Source organism: Salarias fasciatus (assembly GCF_902148845.1).
Source record: "Salarias fasciatus chromosome 7 unlocalized genomic scaffold, fSalaFa1.1 super_scaffold_4, whole genome shotgun sequence".
Classification (NCBI taxonomy): Eukaryota; Metazoa; Chordata; class Actinopteri; order Blenniiformes; family Blenniidae; genus Salarias; species Salarias fasciatus.
The window spans coordinates 9,088,977-9,105,999 of NW_021941229.1; the positions used below are offsets into that span (position 1 = coordinate 9,088,977).

General features: G+C 41.4%; 1 protein-coding gene across 2 annotated transcripts in view; it reads left to right on the forward strand.

The window, feature by feature from the left end:
* Positions 1-16,538, forward strand: part of epha5 (EPH receptor A5) — an 83,545-nt gene extending 67,007 nt beyond the window's left edge. The window contains exons 16-19 of one of the 2 annotated variants that reach the window (XM_030085698.1): positions 708-857; positions 2,350-2,543; positions 4,305-4,469; positions 5,027-5,592. In XM_030085698.1, the coding sequence (XP_029941558.1) occupies positions 708-857; positions 2,350-2,543; positions 4,305-4,469; positions 5,027-5,138 (621 nt within the window). In that variant the 3' untranslated portion in view covers positions 5,139-5,592. Of the gene's footprint in view, positions 1-707; positions 858-2,349; positions 2,544-4,304; positions 4,470-5,026; positions 5,593-16,323 lie in introns of those variants that run through there. The other variant, XM_030085699.1, reaches the window with a different exon arrangement.
* Positions 16,539-17,023: the final 485 nt, after the last annotated feature.

Sequence of the window (17,023 nt, forward strand, 5' to 3'; positions counted from 1 at the left end):
CTCCAGACCAACTTGACTTGGTGCAAAGCCACAAAAACGGCTCTTTTGGTTATGAAGGTTGCAAAACTCTGATCTAGGACCTCTTTCTTCGTAACAGTGGCATCCAGGAAGAGCTTGTGATCTTCTGAGACTCTAGGAAGCTCAAAGTCACAATCAGTCATTCTCACACACACACACACATACACACATACATACATACTCACAATATGCTCAGTCCATTCAGGGCTCATGGGGTTCGGTGTCCTTTAAGAAAGGTGATATGAGCAAACTCTAATCTTAATGAAGTAAATCATTGCACAAACCTACAAGGAAACGTTAGTCTTCTTAGCTCTTTGAAAATTGAGGTTTGAACTGTCTAGGTTGAAGCTGCACAATATTAGGTAAACATAGAATGTATGATAATGTTGCATATTGCAGTCATGATTTTTCTTTCAAATTAGGTCGATGATGTTAATATCCTAGTGGGGGAGCATCCAGCGCAGCAGGAATCTATCTGATTGGGAAATATGTTGACATGCAGAACATGAATGCACCGCCAAGTGAAGCGTAATCCATCACAGCTTGAACAGTCCTTTGCGATATTGCACATATTGATCATGCGATAACAATAAATTGCTGTCCAAAGGGTGTCATAGCAGGTTTTTCCTCCGTCTTTTGTTTGATAATTCAAATCCATTGATCTGTTGAAATGATGTTTTCTCTCACAGGGTGGGAAGATTCCCATTCGCTGGACAGCTCCGGAGGCCATCGCGTACCGAAAGTTCACCTCGGCCAGCGACGTGTGGAGTTACGGGATCGTCATGTGGGAAGTGATGTCTTACGGAGAGAGGCCCTACTGGGAGATGTCCAATCAAGACGTGAGTCTGAATGAAGACGTCGGAGCGCTGCGTGCGGCACCGGCGTGTCCGATGACGGTGACGAGTGAGCATGTAGGATTTGACGGACGCTTTCGCTTTTACCACTCGTGCTCAGACTCAGCCCCTCCTGTGACCTCTCCATCCCCGGATTCAGACTCCTCCCTCCTTTTGGTGATTAGGCTGTCTGTCTCAAAGTGCAGAGAGAGGGAGAGGAGAGGAGAGGAGAGGAGGATGAGAGGAGAGGAGAAGACGTTTGATGTTTAATTGAAAGCGTTATGCTGGATTTTCTCTGATCTGCACAAGAAAGTGCAGGCTCTCACTCTCTCCCTCTCTAAGCTCCCTCCTTCTGTTTCCCACTTCTCTCTATTTCGCTGTCACTCCTTTCTCTTGTCCCTCCTTTTCTTTTCCCTTTGCTCCTGAACGTGATCTCTGTCTGCATCGTTTCTTTCTCTCTTTCTTTCCCCCTCACCTCATTCTCTCTTCCTCTGATCTTTCCTCCCTGCCACTCAGCCGTGTGTAGTTCTCCTCGCCGCTCGGCGATGATTTCTCCCTCCTATGCTTTAGCGTACGTATGCATGCGCTTTCATGCGTGCGCATGTGTGTGTATTGGAGCGCTATCGCGTCTGTCTTTTGTGTGAATTTGACAGAAGTAAAGGCTGTCATGAACTCGGCGAATCAATTCCCTGCAGTGAGCTGCACTGGCAGAACTAGGCTGAGAACTGCAGCCTGCTTCCCACTGCAGGGTCCAACGGAGGCAGCTGAGCTTTATTTATTATTCATTCCACTCAATTTCCCACCCCCTAAAAACATTTCTGTGATTCAGGGCTGTATCTGGTTACTTGCAGGAATCATTAACAAGGCTGCGCAGCACTGGAAATAAACAAATAAAGCTTTTATGTTGGGCTGCTCTGTTGATCCTCGCAGGCGTTCGCCTTCTCGCAGTGCGAGGTCAGACAGAGAGCAGGCGCACGCCTCCAGCTACTATCAGGATTCAGGATCTTCTTCAGGAGAACTCAATTTGGGAGTAGCATTGCATCGCTGAAGTGTGTCATGGGCCTGCTGAGAAAAACTTATTATCTGTCCGACTGTCAAAATATGTTGTGTCCTCTACAAACTGTTGTCCACACTCTGGTTTCTCATTTTACTGCCCTGCTTGGATCAGTTGTGCGTCCCTGTAGTGGAAGTCAACATTTGGATTTACTTCAGCCCCAACATCCTCTTTATCTTTTTATTGGGAAAATTATCACGTTTGATAACTTGTGCTTGTCTTTTGGAAATTAAACTCATCAACTTAAGTGGTTTTCTCACAATCATGTCGTGAGTGGAACAATCAGAATACGAGAGCTCTGTCCATTTGTATAGACAGTACTCCCCTGCTTTTTCCTTTTCACCTTATTTTTTAGTTTGGAGGAATGAATTTTCATGCAGATCATGTGGATTGCCCCAAGTCATACAAACCTGCAGCTGTCCGTCTCTGTCTGTCTGTCCGCAGGTAATAAAAGCAGTAGAGGAGAGCTATAGGTTACCAGGTCCCATGGACTGCCCCGAAGCTCTCTACCACCTAATGATGGACTGCTGGCAGCGAGAGCGCAGCAATCGGCCCAAGTTCGACGAGATCGTCTGTTTGTTAGACAAACTCATTCGCAACCCCAGCTCATTAAAAAAGCTGGTCAACTCCTCACACAGGTAAGAGTCTCTTCTTCTTGAGTTCTCCAAGGGTATTTAAGGTGCCTCTCTCTTGTGTGCTGTCAAAAAGCGTAGGTTTGCTGTGTTAGCTGTCCCATCAGTTCTCCCAATCTGTAGAAATGTTTTACTACTATGGATCAGGGCTTTACGAACTCACATCAGCTTAGCATTGATTCACACAGCTGCTGGAAAACTGAAGCAAATGTTAAATTACAAGGATTCTATAAGAGCTACAGCTTGTTTCAGAGGATGGAGCAATGGACAATTTGTTGAATTATCAACATCGTGGCAGTTCCAGCTATTAATGCATTTATAATTTTATAAATACAGTCATTTTTTTGTTGTCTAATAAAAGGATTTGTCCCTGAGATATTTAATGCGCTTTGGCATTATGTAATGAAAATCTATCACTGCGCAGCTTTCATTTTTAGTGTAGTTCTAGTTTAACAGCAGTTCTAATTATTTGTGTATGTTTTTTTTCCTGATTTCATATGTTCATTTGTTACCCATTCATTCCAAAGTAAATCATAGGCTGTCCTTCAAGCTAATAGATATAAATATCTTTTATTGAAGCAGTATATGGCGGTATGCTTAAATCAGGAAGAACGTAGGTTTTTGTCATTGGAAAGAAGAGCACTCGGTGGAGAGTGGTGCAATTTTGTTAATATTAAGCACTAGTGTGAAGAGTATTCTTGTGATTATCATGTCTTTTGAACTTTCAATTAGTATTTTCCCGCTTTGTAGGTTCACTGCATTAGTGTATAATGATACGAAACAGCTATAAGTGCTGTGAAGCAGACATTTATTCAGGCTCCCCGTTTTCTTTACCGAGGTAATGAAATCTTGATGTTTTCTTGACTTGTCTCTTCTCCTCTCTCACACACACAGACACACTTAAATAAGTAAATCGGCACCACAACTAAAAGCCTTGCGATGACATATGACGGCTGTGAAGATTAAAAGGACACCAACAAGAGCGAAGTCCTTTTGTGACGTTACACCTCTGTTCTAGCTGCGGCGTGGAGAATATAGTTAGCTAGCATGAACATTTGTGTGTGATGGCAGGGAGAGTGAGCAGAATGACAAAAAGCTGTGATTGGACCGCCGTTCAGCCTTTGTGTGATGGTGCATAAGTTCAATTTTGATGCCTCGCTGGTGCCTGTAGGGATGGTTGAGCTCGGCGGAGCCCTAAAATATATGTGCCAGCACAGTCATATTTATGATAATCGTCCGGAGCACATCCCATAATCTGCTTTTACTACATCTCAACACTCATGGATGGTTTTTCGAAGAACAAAAGAGAAAAATCGGTGGGTCATTTTAAAAGTGTGTATGCTGGGTAAAGGCTGCAGAAATACATTGAATTAAATAGTACTCAACGTACCTGGTTGGAATTGGATTGTTTTTCCATTTTATAACAATCAAATAGCCTTTTCTCTCCAACACAGCCACTTTAATCGAATTACTTGATATAAAACATAGTCCAACAGTTCAATTCCTACAAAAATTTGACAACATGACTGTTGTCCACATATAAAGCCAAACATCTGGAGTGTCTAAACTGGATTCACTGAGAGGTAGTTGAGATGCATCCTTCACCTTTCCATTCAGTTAGTGGGTCAAACTCTCCATCTAACCCTGCTGGGTCATGGAAACTGCTGCAGCAGGGAGTTTTTAGGAGTGTGTGTATCCATGTGCGCCTGTGTAATTCATGTGTGTAATTACTCTCTCCCCGTGGCTCTGTCTCCGTTTCCACGCCAGGGTGTCCAACCTGTTAGTGGAGCACGCCAGCGTAGAAGGAGACTGCAGCACTCGAAGCCAGACCGTGGGAGAGTGGCTGGACTCCATAAAGATGGGCCGCTACACAGAACTCTTCATGGAGGGAGGTTACTCCTCACTGGAAACAGTGGCTCAGATGACATCAGAGTAAGGCCACCAGCGCACATACAAACACACACGGGTACAAGGACGTCAGACAAGTTTAGCTTAACTCCCTCAGGTTTGAAGACATTTGTGTCTTTGACTTTCACTGCAGTCGCTGTCCACTTTTTTTTTTCTTTTTTTTAGTAGAAGCAATCATGAAATGTTTTGAAGGTCAAAGTGAGATGAGAATGCAGAATCTATTAAAAGTGTGTAAGCCAGTAAAACATTCTGAAAAGCATGCACCTTTTTATGGACCTGCGACCTTCTGTAAAGATAGATGTAGCCACAGTAAATCTGTACGGCGTGCATGCTCAACGAAGGGACCATGCAGAAACTACCACAGCAGCACTATAACTGCCTTTTATGTGCTTTAGTCAGGGTGAACGTTAGAGCTTCACCCCTGTGTCGGAAATGCCACCTGTCTAAAACTGTAGAAATAAGTTTTAGAAAGTTGTTAATCATCTACATCATGCTTTTTTTTTTTTCTTCTTCTTCTTTTTTTTTTTTGCAAGCAGACTGCCTTAAAAATAGTGGCCTGTTGTTTGTGTGCTGTTTTTCAGGGATTTGCGAAGAGTAGGAGTGAACTTGGCGGGACATCAGAAAAAAATTATCACTAGTATTCAGGAGATGAGAGTCCATATGAACAACACCAACTCTGCTGTAAACATCTGACGCATATGTACAGGCATGCAAGTACACTCGCATAATATGGACACACACACACCTACATACACACACACACACACACACACACACACACACACACACACATATGCATACGTACAAGATGTGGACCTAGTATGTAAACACAAGACTCTGTTGGACCTAGAACGGCTTAGCACTTTTGGTGGAGCAGGAAACCCAGAGTTCTATGGATCTAAACCCAGAGGATCCGCATTTGTGTGGAGTTTGCTTGTGCTGTCATGGGGGATATTTGACATTGCAGCGCTGAAACCAAACTGAACTGGACTGAAGGGTGCTCTGTGGAGGAGTGACGACGGCGACCTGAACTGAACTTCAAGTGATGCTTTTTATTCAAAGGATTCCAGTTGAGCTCATTGTTTTGGGCGTTTTTGTTTTTTTTTTTTTGCACCATTTGGATTCTGGAAAATGAAGCATGGACCACAAGCTTTGGCCACATTGAGCAACCATAGTTTTTTTGTTTTTCTTTTTCCTCTTCTACTTGGTTGCATCACAAACATGTCTTTCATACAGTGGGACTCAAACTGAACTTTTTTGACTTGTCTCAGGTGAGATGAGCCCAGTGCATCACATCAGTATCTTGTTGTCTTGGCAGTTTTCTCTAGAAGTGCAATTCCATCAGGACTCAGTGAATTTAGTGTTATTCCTCGGCAAAATTCACATCTGAAAGGACCAAGGGTTCATTATTCAATCTCAACCTGTGGCACTCAAACAACATGCAGATCCAACCCAATGAAAGGCGATGCCACCTTTTAAGATTGAACTCAATTGAGCCTCTAAAATTTAAGAAAAGTTACAAATTTGTAGCCATTTGGATACACTCAAAATCTGAATGCATATCAGTGTTGGAGGGAGGCAATAGAGTTTCTCTGGTGCTTGAGACCAGCTCCAGAATGAAGGCACAGATTGTTTGACAGATTCATCTGGTTGTGTGTGAAAATCTCAAATAAGATGCTCATGTTTTCCTGTAGAATTCACACAGATGTCTGCTCCAAAAGGATGCATATTCAAAATGAAACGGAAGAAAGATTGGAAAGCTGAATCAACCGGTTGCCTTATGTATGTTTTAGTAAATTGTTCGTTCATATTTTGGTCAGATCAGATGTGTCGAATCACAGGTATTTTTATAGACTTGTGATATGAAACATGTAAACTGCAGATTTTAACAAATTAAAAGAAAAATAAACATTTAACAACATTTTAAGAGATTCTTATCTCAACATTTGTGGTGAACCTTAAAACTGACAGATATATTGTTTTTCAGTTCAAATCTACCTCTCTTGCCCTCTACTTTTCACTGCAGGTGATACATGTTGACTTTCCAACAACACCTCTTGGAAAGCTAACCATGAATGAATCAAAAAACAAGATGTTATATGGTAAAGAAAAACTAATTTGGGGGGAGGGGGCTGACAGAACGGCTGAAAAACCTGAAATCTCTGGAATTTTTAACATAAGAAAATTAAGTATAGTTTGGGAAAAAAAGAATGACTTAAAGGTTAAATGGATAAAAAGACTAAATTTTCAAATTTATTAACAAAAAAATCGGGTTCAAAAATTATGTTAAATGTAATCAAATGTTCTCGATTCTGAACTGTAGTTAAAAATTTATCAATGCATCATAAGTTAAATTTTTTGTGTGTCCTTTAATACTATATATGAAACTTAGTGAGCTGCATTGATCCACTTTTTAAAGGTTGAATGTGGTTTGTAGCTCAAAACTTGACTTGGCGAAAAGTTACAAAAACTGCTCTTTTGGTCATCGAGGTTGCAGAGCCCTGGTCTAGGAAAACTATAATCGGAAACCTTAGTTTGTACTCAATTGGTTGATTCGAATGGCACAAATTCAGTCAGTCTTGATGGAACATTTCTTCAGCTGTGGACAGACTGCCCACCTGGTTCTCATTGGAAGGACCGGCCGGACTCAAACCGAACTGTTGGCTTTCCAGTGGGGAACACTCACTCAGATTTTCACGGAAACTCCGCAGGAGTTTTCATCGCAGCCTTTGGTTAAGAGTGCATTCAGATCTTCGTTGAGCCTTCACTTTGAACCGACAACCTTCAGGTATCACAGGAAACCCTCAGTAACCTGTTCAGTTCACCACGCCGCCGAGTATCTCTCACGCGCATGTCTGCCGCACCACAATAAACCTCACTCTTTACAGGACAGCTGAATATAAGGAGGCAATATTGATAACTTGATAATCATTTATTTATTTATACTTGTTTAAAAGAATTGCAAAAATTATGTGGACAGTTTGTGTTTGATCATAATCTTTTCTCTTGGACTACTGAGCAGCTCTGCCTACATGTCTTTCATGTATATAATGTATTATATATATTTAAAAGCAGGGAGCATTGTTCTTCTGTCTACCATTATGTGGACAAGTTGGTATTGGTCAAGCATCTCAGAGTAGTACACATTAGTAAATAGTGTCAAATATTCTAAACTATTGCATTTCTGCTGCCGTTAACCTGGACCACTGTCAGGTGGGGGCAACCAGCACATCTGTCCCCATCAAAGGGTCCCCGAACAGGTATGCAGAAAAAAGCAAATATTCATCTTATGTTGTTGGTGATTGTGTTTCATTTCCAGTTTTGGTGCAAGACCTGCACATATTTTCAAGTGGCCCCAAATGAGACGGCAAATGCTTTGTTGTCTCTGGAAGTATGAGTCAAGTATGCACACAGACTGATCTACGAACTTGTGGTGTATCGAATCGTTTAAAGGTATTTAATGATGTCAATGATCAACCCCTCGCTTTTGTTCTCTTTGATATGATATGGTATACATTTGCTACTCAGTGCTTTATTGCTGAAACTTTTCACTGCTGTGTTCACCGAAGCAGAAAGTTCTCCCACTGTATATATCGATATCTCTTTATTTGCAGATGACACGCTAATATTTTTCAAGATCGGTATACTAATAGCGCTGGGGCGTAAAGGTGGAAACGAAATGAGATTGTAGAGTATTTTAGGAGGTGGTATAACCTGACTGTTTGAAAAGCATAGAAAAGCACACAAGAAGAATGTAGGGTTTTAAAGGGGTATTTCACATTTTACGAAGAACATGTTTGACTTTTAAATGCTCGGACCTTCGTCGATGCACAACAACCGTTGAACTCAAATGTAGATGGAACCTGCTTTACTTATTGCATTTAAGCTTTTCCAAGAGCTTTTTCTCGATTGGTTTTATGCAAGAATTTCAGTAGGTAAGGAATATTGTCTGCGGTTTCTGAAAGTCAGAAAGTTTGAGCAAAGGGAAAGAAACATCTGCATAGTCTCTTGAGTCTACAATTTAGTGTAGCTCCATCTTACAGTAAAGATCATTTTGCAGTTTTTATGACGGCATAAGGAGCCATTTAGCAAGTTTAGAGATGCAGTTTTGCACTGTTTTCAAACCATTGTCACCGTCGTGGCTCCTGTGAAAATGCAACAAACTTTTCTGGCAGTAAATCATACATATGTAGACTACTGTGGCTATGCAGATGGTAAACTTAGCAGGGGAAAGCATCAGTCACATGGTGCACAATATAAGGCATGTACAGCGAAAATAGTAGCGTTGGGGGTTTCAATTCACCACCCAGCACGTTTTTAATTAAAGCTCCCTCAGTCAATGTGAATGCTCCCAGCGTTCGCTGTGAGTCACACGTGTTTGGATCCTTCCCAAATTTCAAGATATTGGCTTTTTACCACCACCTTTTTGCAGCTTGATTTTAAAAACTTTTGCCTGGGGCAAGACCATTTGGTGAATAGTACACCCTTATAAGTGCCTCTCATCTTTTGAGCACCGTTATTTCCTCCCCTGCCAAAATGCTATGCCCCAACTTTCCTATATTTTCACTTTTCTTGCCAACGATGTCTACAGGCAATAAGAAGAATGTCAAACAATGTGTATGTTGGAACTAATTTAATTTGCACTTTATGAGAAATATGTTGCCCTTTGTGTTTATCTCAAACATTTAATAGGTGACTGACTTTTTAGTGTCAAGGTTTTTCTGAAATATCTATTCTAGAATTACTATGATTACTGTGTCCCCTGAGGCCGATTCTATCACGTCATAATGACAGTGCTTCCCATGGTGTAAAATCTGACAGTCAAGCACAAAGGATTGGCTATTGGTTTAAAAAAATGAATCTGTGGAAGCCTCATTGATGTAGAGCACCATTTTCTCATGTATGGCACAACGATACACCTTCAGAGGAACAAGCACAGGGTTGGACAGACATCTTCTTGGACAGTGAGTGATGTGACTGGGATACCTTCTTTTTTTTTTTTTTTTCTTAAGAAGTTAGAAGCACTATGCCTTGATGTCAATAATCTTCAGCTAGACAGAGTGTATGAGACATTTTTAGCATAACTAGTGCTTGAAGTGTGAAAACGGACATTAAGTTGTTGGCGTTGCCAGCTACAATAAACATGCAGTTTAGACGATAGGTTTTGCCGTCGGCACGTTCGGAATGGCACGATTCCATCTTAGCAGTTCTCATTAAAGCAGGGAAAAAGGAAAGCACAGCAAACCAGTCAAGATTAGATATTTATTGATGTGTTACCTAAAATGACTGTCAGCATGAACTCTATCAGCCATGCAGTGTTTATGCAGGAGCCAAATTTGCAGTGTCGAATTAGATTACCTGACAGATTTGGTAAATCGACAACTTTGTTGGTTAATATTGAGTTCCAGAACAGATGATCAGTTTCCTTCAGATCAATACACAGAGGTTTCTGTGGCATTTGTATGCATTAGGGTGTGCTGGAATTGTCTTCACAACAAACGGGCAATTCTGACTGAATACTAGCAAATGTACAAAAGCAATACCTGATACTATCAGCAAAACTCAGTACACAAATGCATGGGAATAAAAGGTTGCACTTACTTCTGAAGTATTTGAAAAATATCTTAAAAATACAGGCTTGGGTGAAAATGAAGGAAATTCAGAAGTGGGCAGGGCCTTTTAACTGTTATAATTGTGATGACATGTTGAAATGTAGTGTTTTTAATGGTGAAACTCTTCGCTCTTAGTAATAATCTAAACGCCACAGTGAGCCACCACCCAATGCGATAAGTGGCATTATGGTCTTTTACATATTGTACCTTTTAAAAGCAGCCATTGGTTGAAAGATGTCAAAGACTAATTTAGGCACTCCAGCATTTACCAATTTCTGTTAAATGTCAACTTCTATTCTGCTATTGGCCCCGCCCACTTCCCCACTGACATGTTGACTTCTCAGGAAGTGAAAAATAGGTACATTCATTGGGTTACCACACATCTGCTCTTAGGGAAATACAGGTATGTGATTATAGATTTTTTTCCCCCCCCTGGGTCAAAGACCATAACCATGTTATCAGTAAGTCACTCATATGGTTTTAAACAACTGAATAATGGTTTTGTGATTCATTGAAAGCACAGTAAAAATACTTAGCTATCGATGTGCTATTGGTTTGTCTTTGAGACTGTCATGTATTATGTTTGTGTTGATGTTTTTGTAGTGTGTTTTCAAAGTCTTTATTTTTGCAATAAAATCTGAAGAGAAATTTTAACGTGGCCATCATTGTCTGATCAACAAAACAGTTTGTGTTTCATGCGAAATGGGGCCGGGGGGAGTTGTTAATTATCACCTAATGTGTTGAGCCTGACACCACCAGCAGCTCAGAGGATTATGACCTTAACAGCTCAAATGTGTGATCCTGCAGTGTGTGTGTTGGAAAAAAAAAAAGTGATCCAGCAGTAACAATATTGGATTATGAGTGCTGACATCAAGACAGTAGGTAGGTCATGTAATTCTAATGTCTTCATCGATGAGTAAGTTGCTACACAGAAAGCTGTCGCAGCAGCCTGAACTGACTGCACGGCTTGCTGTTAAGCTAAACTAAAAGGAGAAATGTTACCAGGGAAACATGAGACTGTCAACACTGCCACAGTGCGTGTGCTGACAGGTAAGTCCAGACTGCAAGTGTGTTTAGAGACTTTATAGGAATTCATCTCGAATCCCAATGAGTGAGAAAAATCAGTGTATAATGACTTTAAAGCGTCTATATCAGCAAGCAGTTGGATTTTATCTCCACAGTTGAATGTTTTCCTATTCTGGGATCTGTTGCTTGTTAGCTATGCCTGTTTATATCGGCTCTGTTTTACTTCCTTTGTCACGCATGTCAAAAAACTGCTTGATGGTCTGAGTTAGGTAAGAACTTAATTTGCCTGTTTAAGGTAGCTGGCTTCTATTTGGTAGGCCTACATGCGGGCAAATTATAAATTGTGAATTTCAAACGTGCTGAGTCATAACCTTTAGTCTCCCATGCTCCTTGTGGTAGTAGTTAAGCAATACATCCAATAAGTGGCAGTGCAACTTAGTGTAGTAAAGAGTATCAATGGGCCTACCAATTTTTTTCAAATAGCAACTTGCAAATAGCAATAGAAGCAACGTAAGTTTGCTTGTATTCACAGTCTTTCCTTGAATAGATGCATTTATGTTTTCCAAGGTTTTTGTTTTCTTTGTTCGTTTTACTGTTTGCACATGAGCTAGACTGTGCCACACTGCCGCCACAGGTCATCAGTGGTGTTACTCTACCTGCTAAGGACCTACAAGCTCCCAGGATAAGAACCAAAGCACAGACACAATGAATGCAGAAGACCAACAAAAGGTGTCGATGCCTCCATCTGTGTGTTCAGCGTTGTTTGGTGCATTAAAAACCCTGTGCAACTTTGTCACATTGCAAAAGTGAGGAACCAGTCTTATGACTTATTGTACACATGCAGCTTATTCATCCCATCATTGGTTAAGTTTGGGTTGTATCACTGATTCTTTGAATACTAAATTGTATTTGTTAAAAGTCACAAGACTGATCTGTTGAAGTGTATGTTATAAACAGAGTTGCTCAGTACTTTAGATTATAGTTGCGGGTTATTTTTTCGCTATATAGTCAAAATATAACTTGTACACTAATTTTAATTATTTTCTCCTCATGAAGTTGCCATTGTTATGTCTGCACAGCTGTATTAGTGCAGTTTTGCATCTGTGTGTACCTGACATTTTGCCACAGTCACTGACATTACCTCCACAAGCAGACCTTAAACTGTTCAGGCACAGGAAGTGAGGAGAACCCTGAGGGCAGTGGAACCCCGGAAAAAAATTGTTCAACTTGAGGGAGTGACTGGGAGGGTGCTCAGGGACTGTGCTGACCAAATAGTGGGGGATTTTACCAGAATCTTCAATCAGTCCCAGTTCTCCCTTCCTGCCTAAAGTCCTCCACCATCATCCCTCTGCCCAAGAAGAGCCCACAGCATCATCAGGGCCTCCTCACACCCCGGTCACCGTTTGTTTGAACTCCTACCCTCTGGAAGGCAGTGAAGCAAAAAAACAAACGAACTAAGAAACAGTTTTTATCCAAGAGCTGTTGTTACCCCGAACGCCTCTAACATCAGCAAACCATGAACAGCTGATACCTTCATCCCCACCTTGTATGGACCTGCCAAAATGAATGCAATTATCTATGCAGTGTTCTTGATAGTTTTTTTTTTCACCCCCTCCCTTTTTAGAGACCTGTTTATATATTTGATATTTGTCTTGACAAAGAAGGAATTCTAAATCCAAGATGTCTGTTTTGCGTGTATAGCATATATCACAGTTCAACACTGTAAAACCTCCCAATTAAACTACAGTGAGATTCATGAAATCTTTTGTTCAATATATAAATAGCTTTAATACACCTCATTACTGATGATCCTAATAATGTTAAAGCTGCTTTGTTTACACTCGCACTTAGTCATGCAGGCTTGAAAAGGGATGCATTAAAAGGGGAAAAGACCCACTGAGACTGCGTCTGCACAGCCGGGCGAGTTGTGAGCTTCGCCTCGTGGGAAGAGGTGTGTCGCTAATTTTAGCAGCTCTGAACTGAACATATTTCAGCTGGTAATTAAATGTTTTATCGATGCACCTGTGTGCTTTGCAGCTTATTTTCACTGCCGTTCATATTCACAGGTTATTAGACCAAACGGCAGGCTGTGAACTTTATTATTGCTGTACACTTTGTTAGGATTTGCGATCCGTTTTCCACCGTGTTTATCTCTCGTGTTGGTTTGTATGTAATGAGCTCTTTTAGTCAGACGATGTAATTGCTCAAAGATGTTTCCCAGCAATGCAATTAGACATGGTTTATTGGCTTGAATACCAACTGTCGGGGTAACAGGGGAGCGAGTTACCGGTTTTCCTCTTTGTCGATGTGGAGATTTGCGGGGGAGCAGATCGGGATAAATGAGTTAGAAAAAAAAAATCTTTTGATCTTTTTTTTTCTTTTTTTAAACCTTCCCCCACCAGTAAAAATGGTCACCCCTTTATGCAAATATTCTTATCTTTGTGTTTCAATCTATTGTGTAAATGTGACTGTCAGCAGTGCGTGATGGTTAAACAACAGAAGCCGGTCAAATACAGTTCATTGCCGGGTTATGATGACAATAAGCCGTGGGCTTCTGCAAAATGTATGATGCTTTAAAAAAACCTGATGATGCAAGGCCTGGCAACGGCGTGTCTGTCAGATGTGGGAAAATTAGCTGCTGATGTCAGCAGCAGCAGCAGCAGCCGCCTGCTTTTATTGTACGACAACGCTCATCTGAGCAACCAGTAATTTGAAGGCACAGCTGATAATTAACATCGTGCATATTAAAAGACTGTTATTCTAGGTTTATAAGTGCATTCTACCCTTAAACGTAAACAGCTTTGTGTCACAGTTTCATTTTCTAGTCCTTTTTTATGATCAATTTTACACTGAACAGGTCAGTCTGCTTTACATAAAAATCCAGAATACACACACGTGTATGATTTCTGTGATAACCTTGAATCATGTAAGAAGGTGACGCTCCGTTCCTACAGTAGTTTATATGTAAATATCACAATAGCATTGAGTTTTTTTGGTGTGTGTGTGTGTATGTGTGTGTCAAATCAGACGGATGTGCTCAATCTCTGGGGGAATCCACTGCCTGAATAGCTCAAGGTGATTATTACACTCAAACACATGAATTGTGTGAAGGTGAAATTAGCCATCACACGATCAGCGTGGCCATTACTAAAACCTCTGTATCAGCGGCTCCAAGCTAAAAAAGAGCACGCTTGCGTGCGTGTGTGTGACAGGATTGCACGGGGGCCATATTCCCACCGGTGCTGACTGGGACTGTTCTTGGATGGATGGGTCTCTGGCTGTGGGCTCGGTCGGCCTCCCTCTGTTTTGACGGGCTCAGTCTGCCTGACTGCTATATCCTTGTACATCTCCATATCTGCATGACATTTGGCTGGCAACTCTATTAGCTGGGACTGCCTTGACGATTCCGTGTCCCCTGTCTGCTGCTCCTCACTGTTTTGCTGTCTATTAGGCTGTCACCGTGTCAGACTAAAGTCAGGTATCCCAGGGCACGATAAAGTAATTTTCTCTTGAAGAGGTGTCAGTGGTCGAGACGTCCCGGGGGTCATTTGAAAATCATTGCAGAGATGCCTTTTTAATCATTAGGAATGACCTTCAGCAGAACCTTAGCTGTCAGTTTGGGTGTGATTGTGCGGGTGTCTGTGAATCTACGGCTTTGTGACTGCAGCTGCTACATCCAGGCGTCTTTGTCTTCATAAATACAGATCAGCCACAACATTATGATCATCTGTTTGATAATTGTGTAAGTAGGAACTAGGGAAACACCATAACCTGGTTGTTGTGTATTCTTGAATCATTCCTAGGCTTATTTTTGTATGTGGTAGAGGAACATCATACTCGTGAAAGATGCCACTGCCATCAGGGAATATTGTTTCTATGCGAGTGTGCACATGAAACATTGCTTCCAGAGGTGGCACATGTCAAAGTAACATCCACATGGATGGCAGGACTTGACTGTCCCAGAAGAGCACTTCATGTGATCCCTAGATAAAAGAGGCACCTGCTCTCGATGTGGTGGAAAAGACAGCAGGACTCTACCATTCCTTCATGGTCCAGTTTTGATGTTCACATTTTGATGTTATTAGCTTTTAATAACAGACATAGTTAAACGTGAGCCCCTTGACTGATTTGCAGCCCCATCTGCAAGAAACAGATGATGCATTCTATCATCCTAAGCTTCATTTACGGAACCTATTTGAGTCCCCCAGTGCCTTAATGATCCTTTGTATTCTTTTGCCTGTTCGCCGCTTCCTTGTTGGACCACTTTTTAACAACACTGATCAACGACCCACAAGAGCTGCAGTTTTGGAAACTGACTGCCAGTTTGTCAAACCATAACAATGTAGCCCTCGTCTATTTTTCTGGTTCCAACGAATCAACTTTCAGTACATTCGTACATTCGTACAAATATTCACTCACTGCCAAATGTACACCAACCTCAAAGAAGTACCTTGACAAAAAGACAGTCTACGTTACTCACTTCATCAGGCAGTGATGTTAATGTTGTGGCTGATAGCTGCGTTTGTCATTCCAAAATTGAAATACAGCAGTGTAAATTGCATCATGAAGTGTAAAGCATGTCCTACAAGTCCTGTCTGCAGAATGAAAATATTTCTAATATGAAAGATTTCAAAAGGTAAAAAAAAAATTCCCTCTCTTATACTGGAATTGCGTTTTTTCTTGAATCCAGCTTGTGCCATCCGAGTTGTCAAAATCTCATTTCTGAAATCACTTTTCAAGCAGATATGAGCCCAAGGTGCATGTGTAGAGATAGCACAGTCTATTGGCTGTTTAGAGAGTCTGCTGCCTGGTGGAGAGCAGTTACTGGAGGTCTGACCCGGACCAAATAAGCTGCTGGTAAATAGCCTTATCCATTCTGCTACTGATCCGAGAAGCCTGCCATGAGAGGGCTGTGTGATGTCAAGTGGCTGGCAAGGACACATGCACTCACACACACACACGGACCCCACCAGTGGTAGCGGTCTGGCAGGTCTTTGTGTAGAGCTGGCAATAATTCAATGCACACATCGGCCCATCTCGCTCCCTCCCTCTCTCCTTCTCTCTCCCCCTTCCTCCCTCTCTTGCCCACAGTATCTGTCTCCTTCATACAAAGGCAGCCACAGGGACAAATTTGTCACTTGCCCAGATGTTTTTCCAAGGTCCTTTATCCGAAGCAGTCAATCATATGAACAGAAATGTCCCCAATGTGAGGTCCCTTTGGTTTAATGTCGCCGTGCTAGTGTGTGTGTGTGTGTGTGTGTGTGCGCGCGCGTGTGGAAGGTCAGTCAAGGTGAGATGAAAGTGCAGTTAACCTGAGACACAGGGAGGTAACGTATTAATAACAGGTACAATACACTGCACCCGTCGCACTCAGAAAACCTACAGTCGCTATTTCTTTGGTTTAATGAGGTCTGTCACTCGGACACAAAGAGATCTGAATTAACTTAACTCCCCGCACTCTCTTCACTCTTTTTTTTTCCCCCCCATTGTTCATTCTCGATTCACTTGAATGCACACAAACCCATTTCCATGTTAAGTGATGCAACTGACTGCAATGATTTTATGAAAACGCATGTCCCGAGATACACAGAAGCATCTGTCATTTTGTCGCTAATTTGTCAGAAACGTAATGCGTCCAACCATCTGCTATATGAAGAGAGACAATATGTGAAGTGTATGGTAAGTAAACGTCCTTCTGTTATATGATCCGCGCTTGAAAACCAACCCTCACTTTTCTTTTGCCAAAACCTTTGCTGCCAAGGCTATTGTTTGAATCCAATGAAGGGATGTATAGAGCGTGTAAAAGCACGCAATTAAAATGGCATTTTATTGAAAATATCTTTGGGAAATCGGCCAGAGTGTAAAAAATATGAATTACGCTTCAAATATAGTACCGGCACATGCAAGATCTATTATAGATGCATTAAAAATAAAATGACA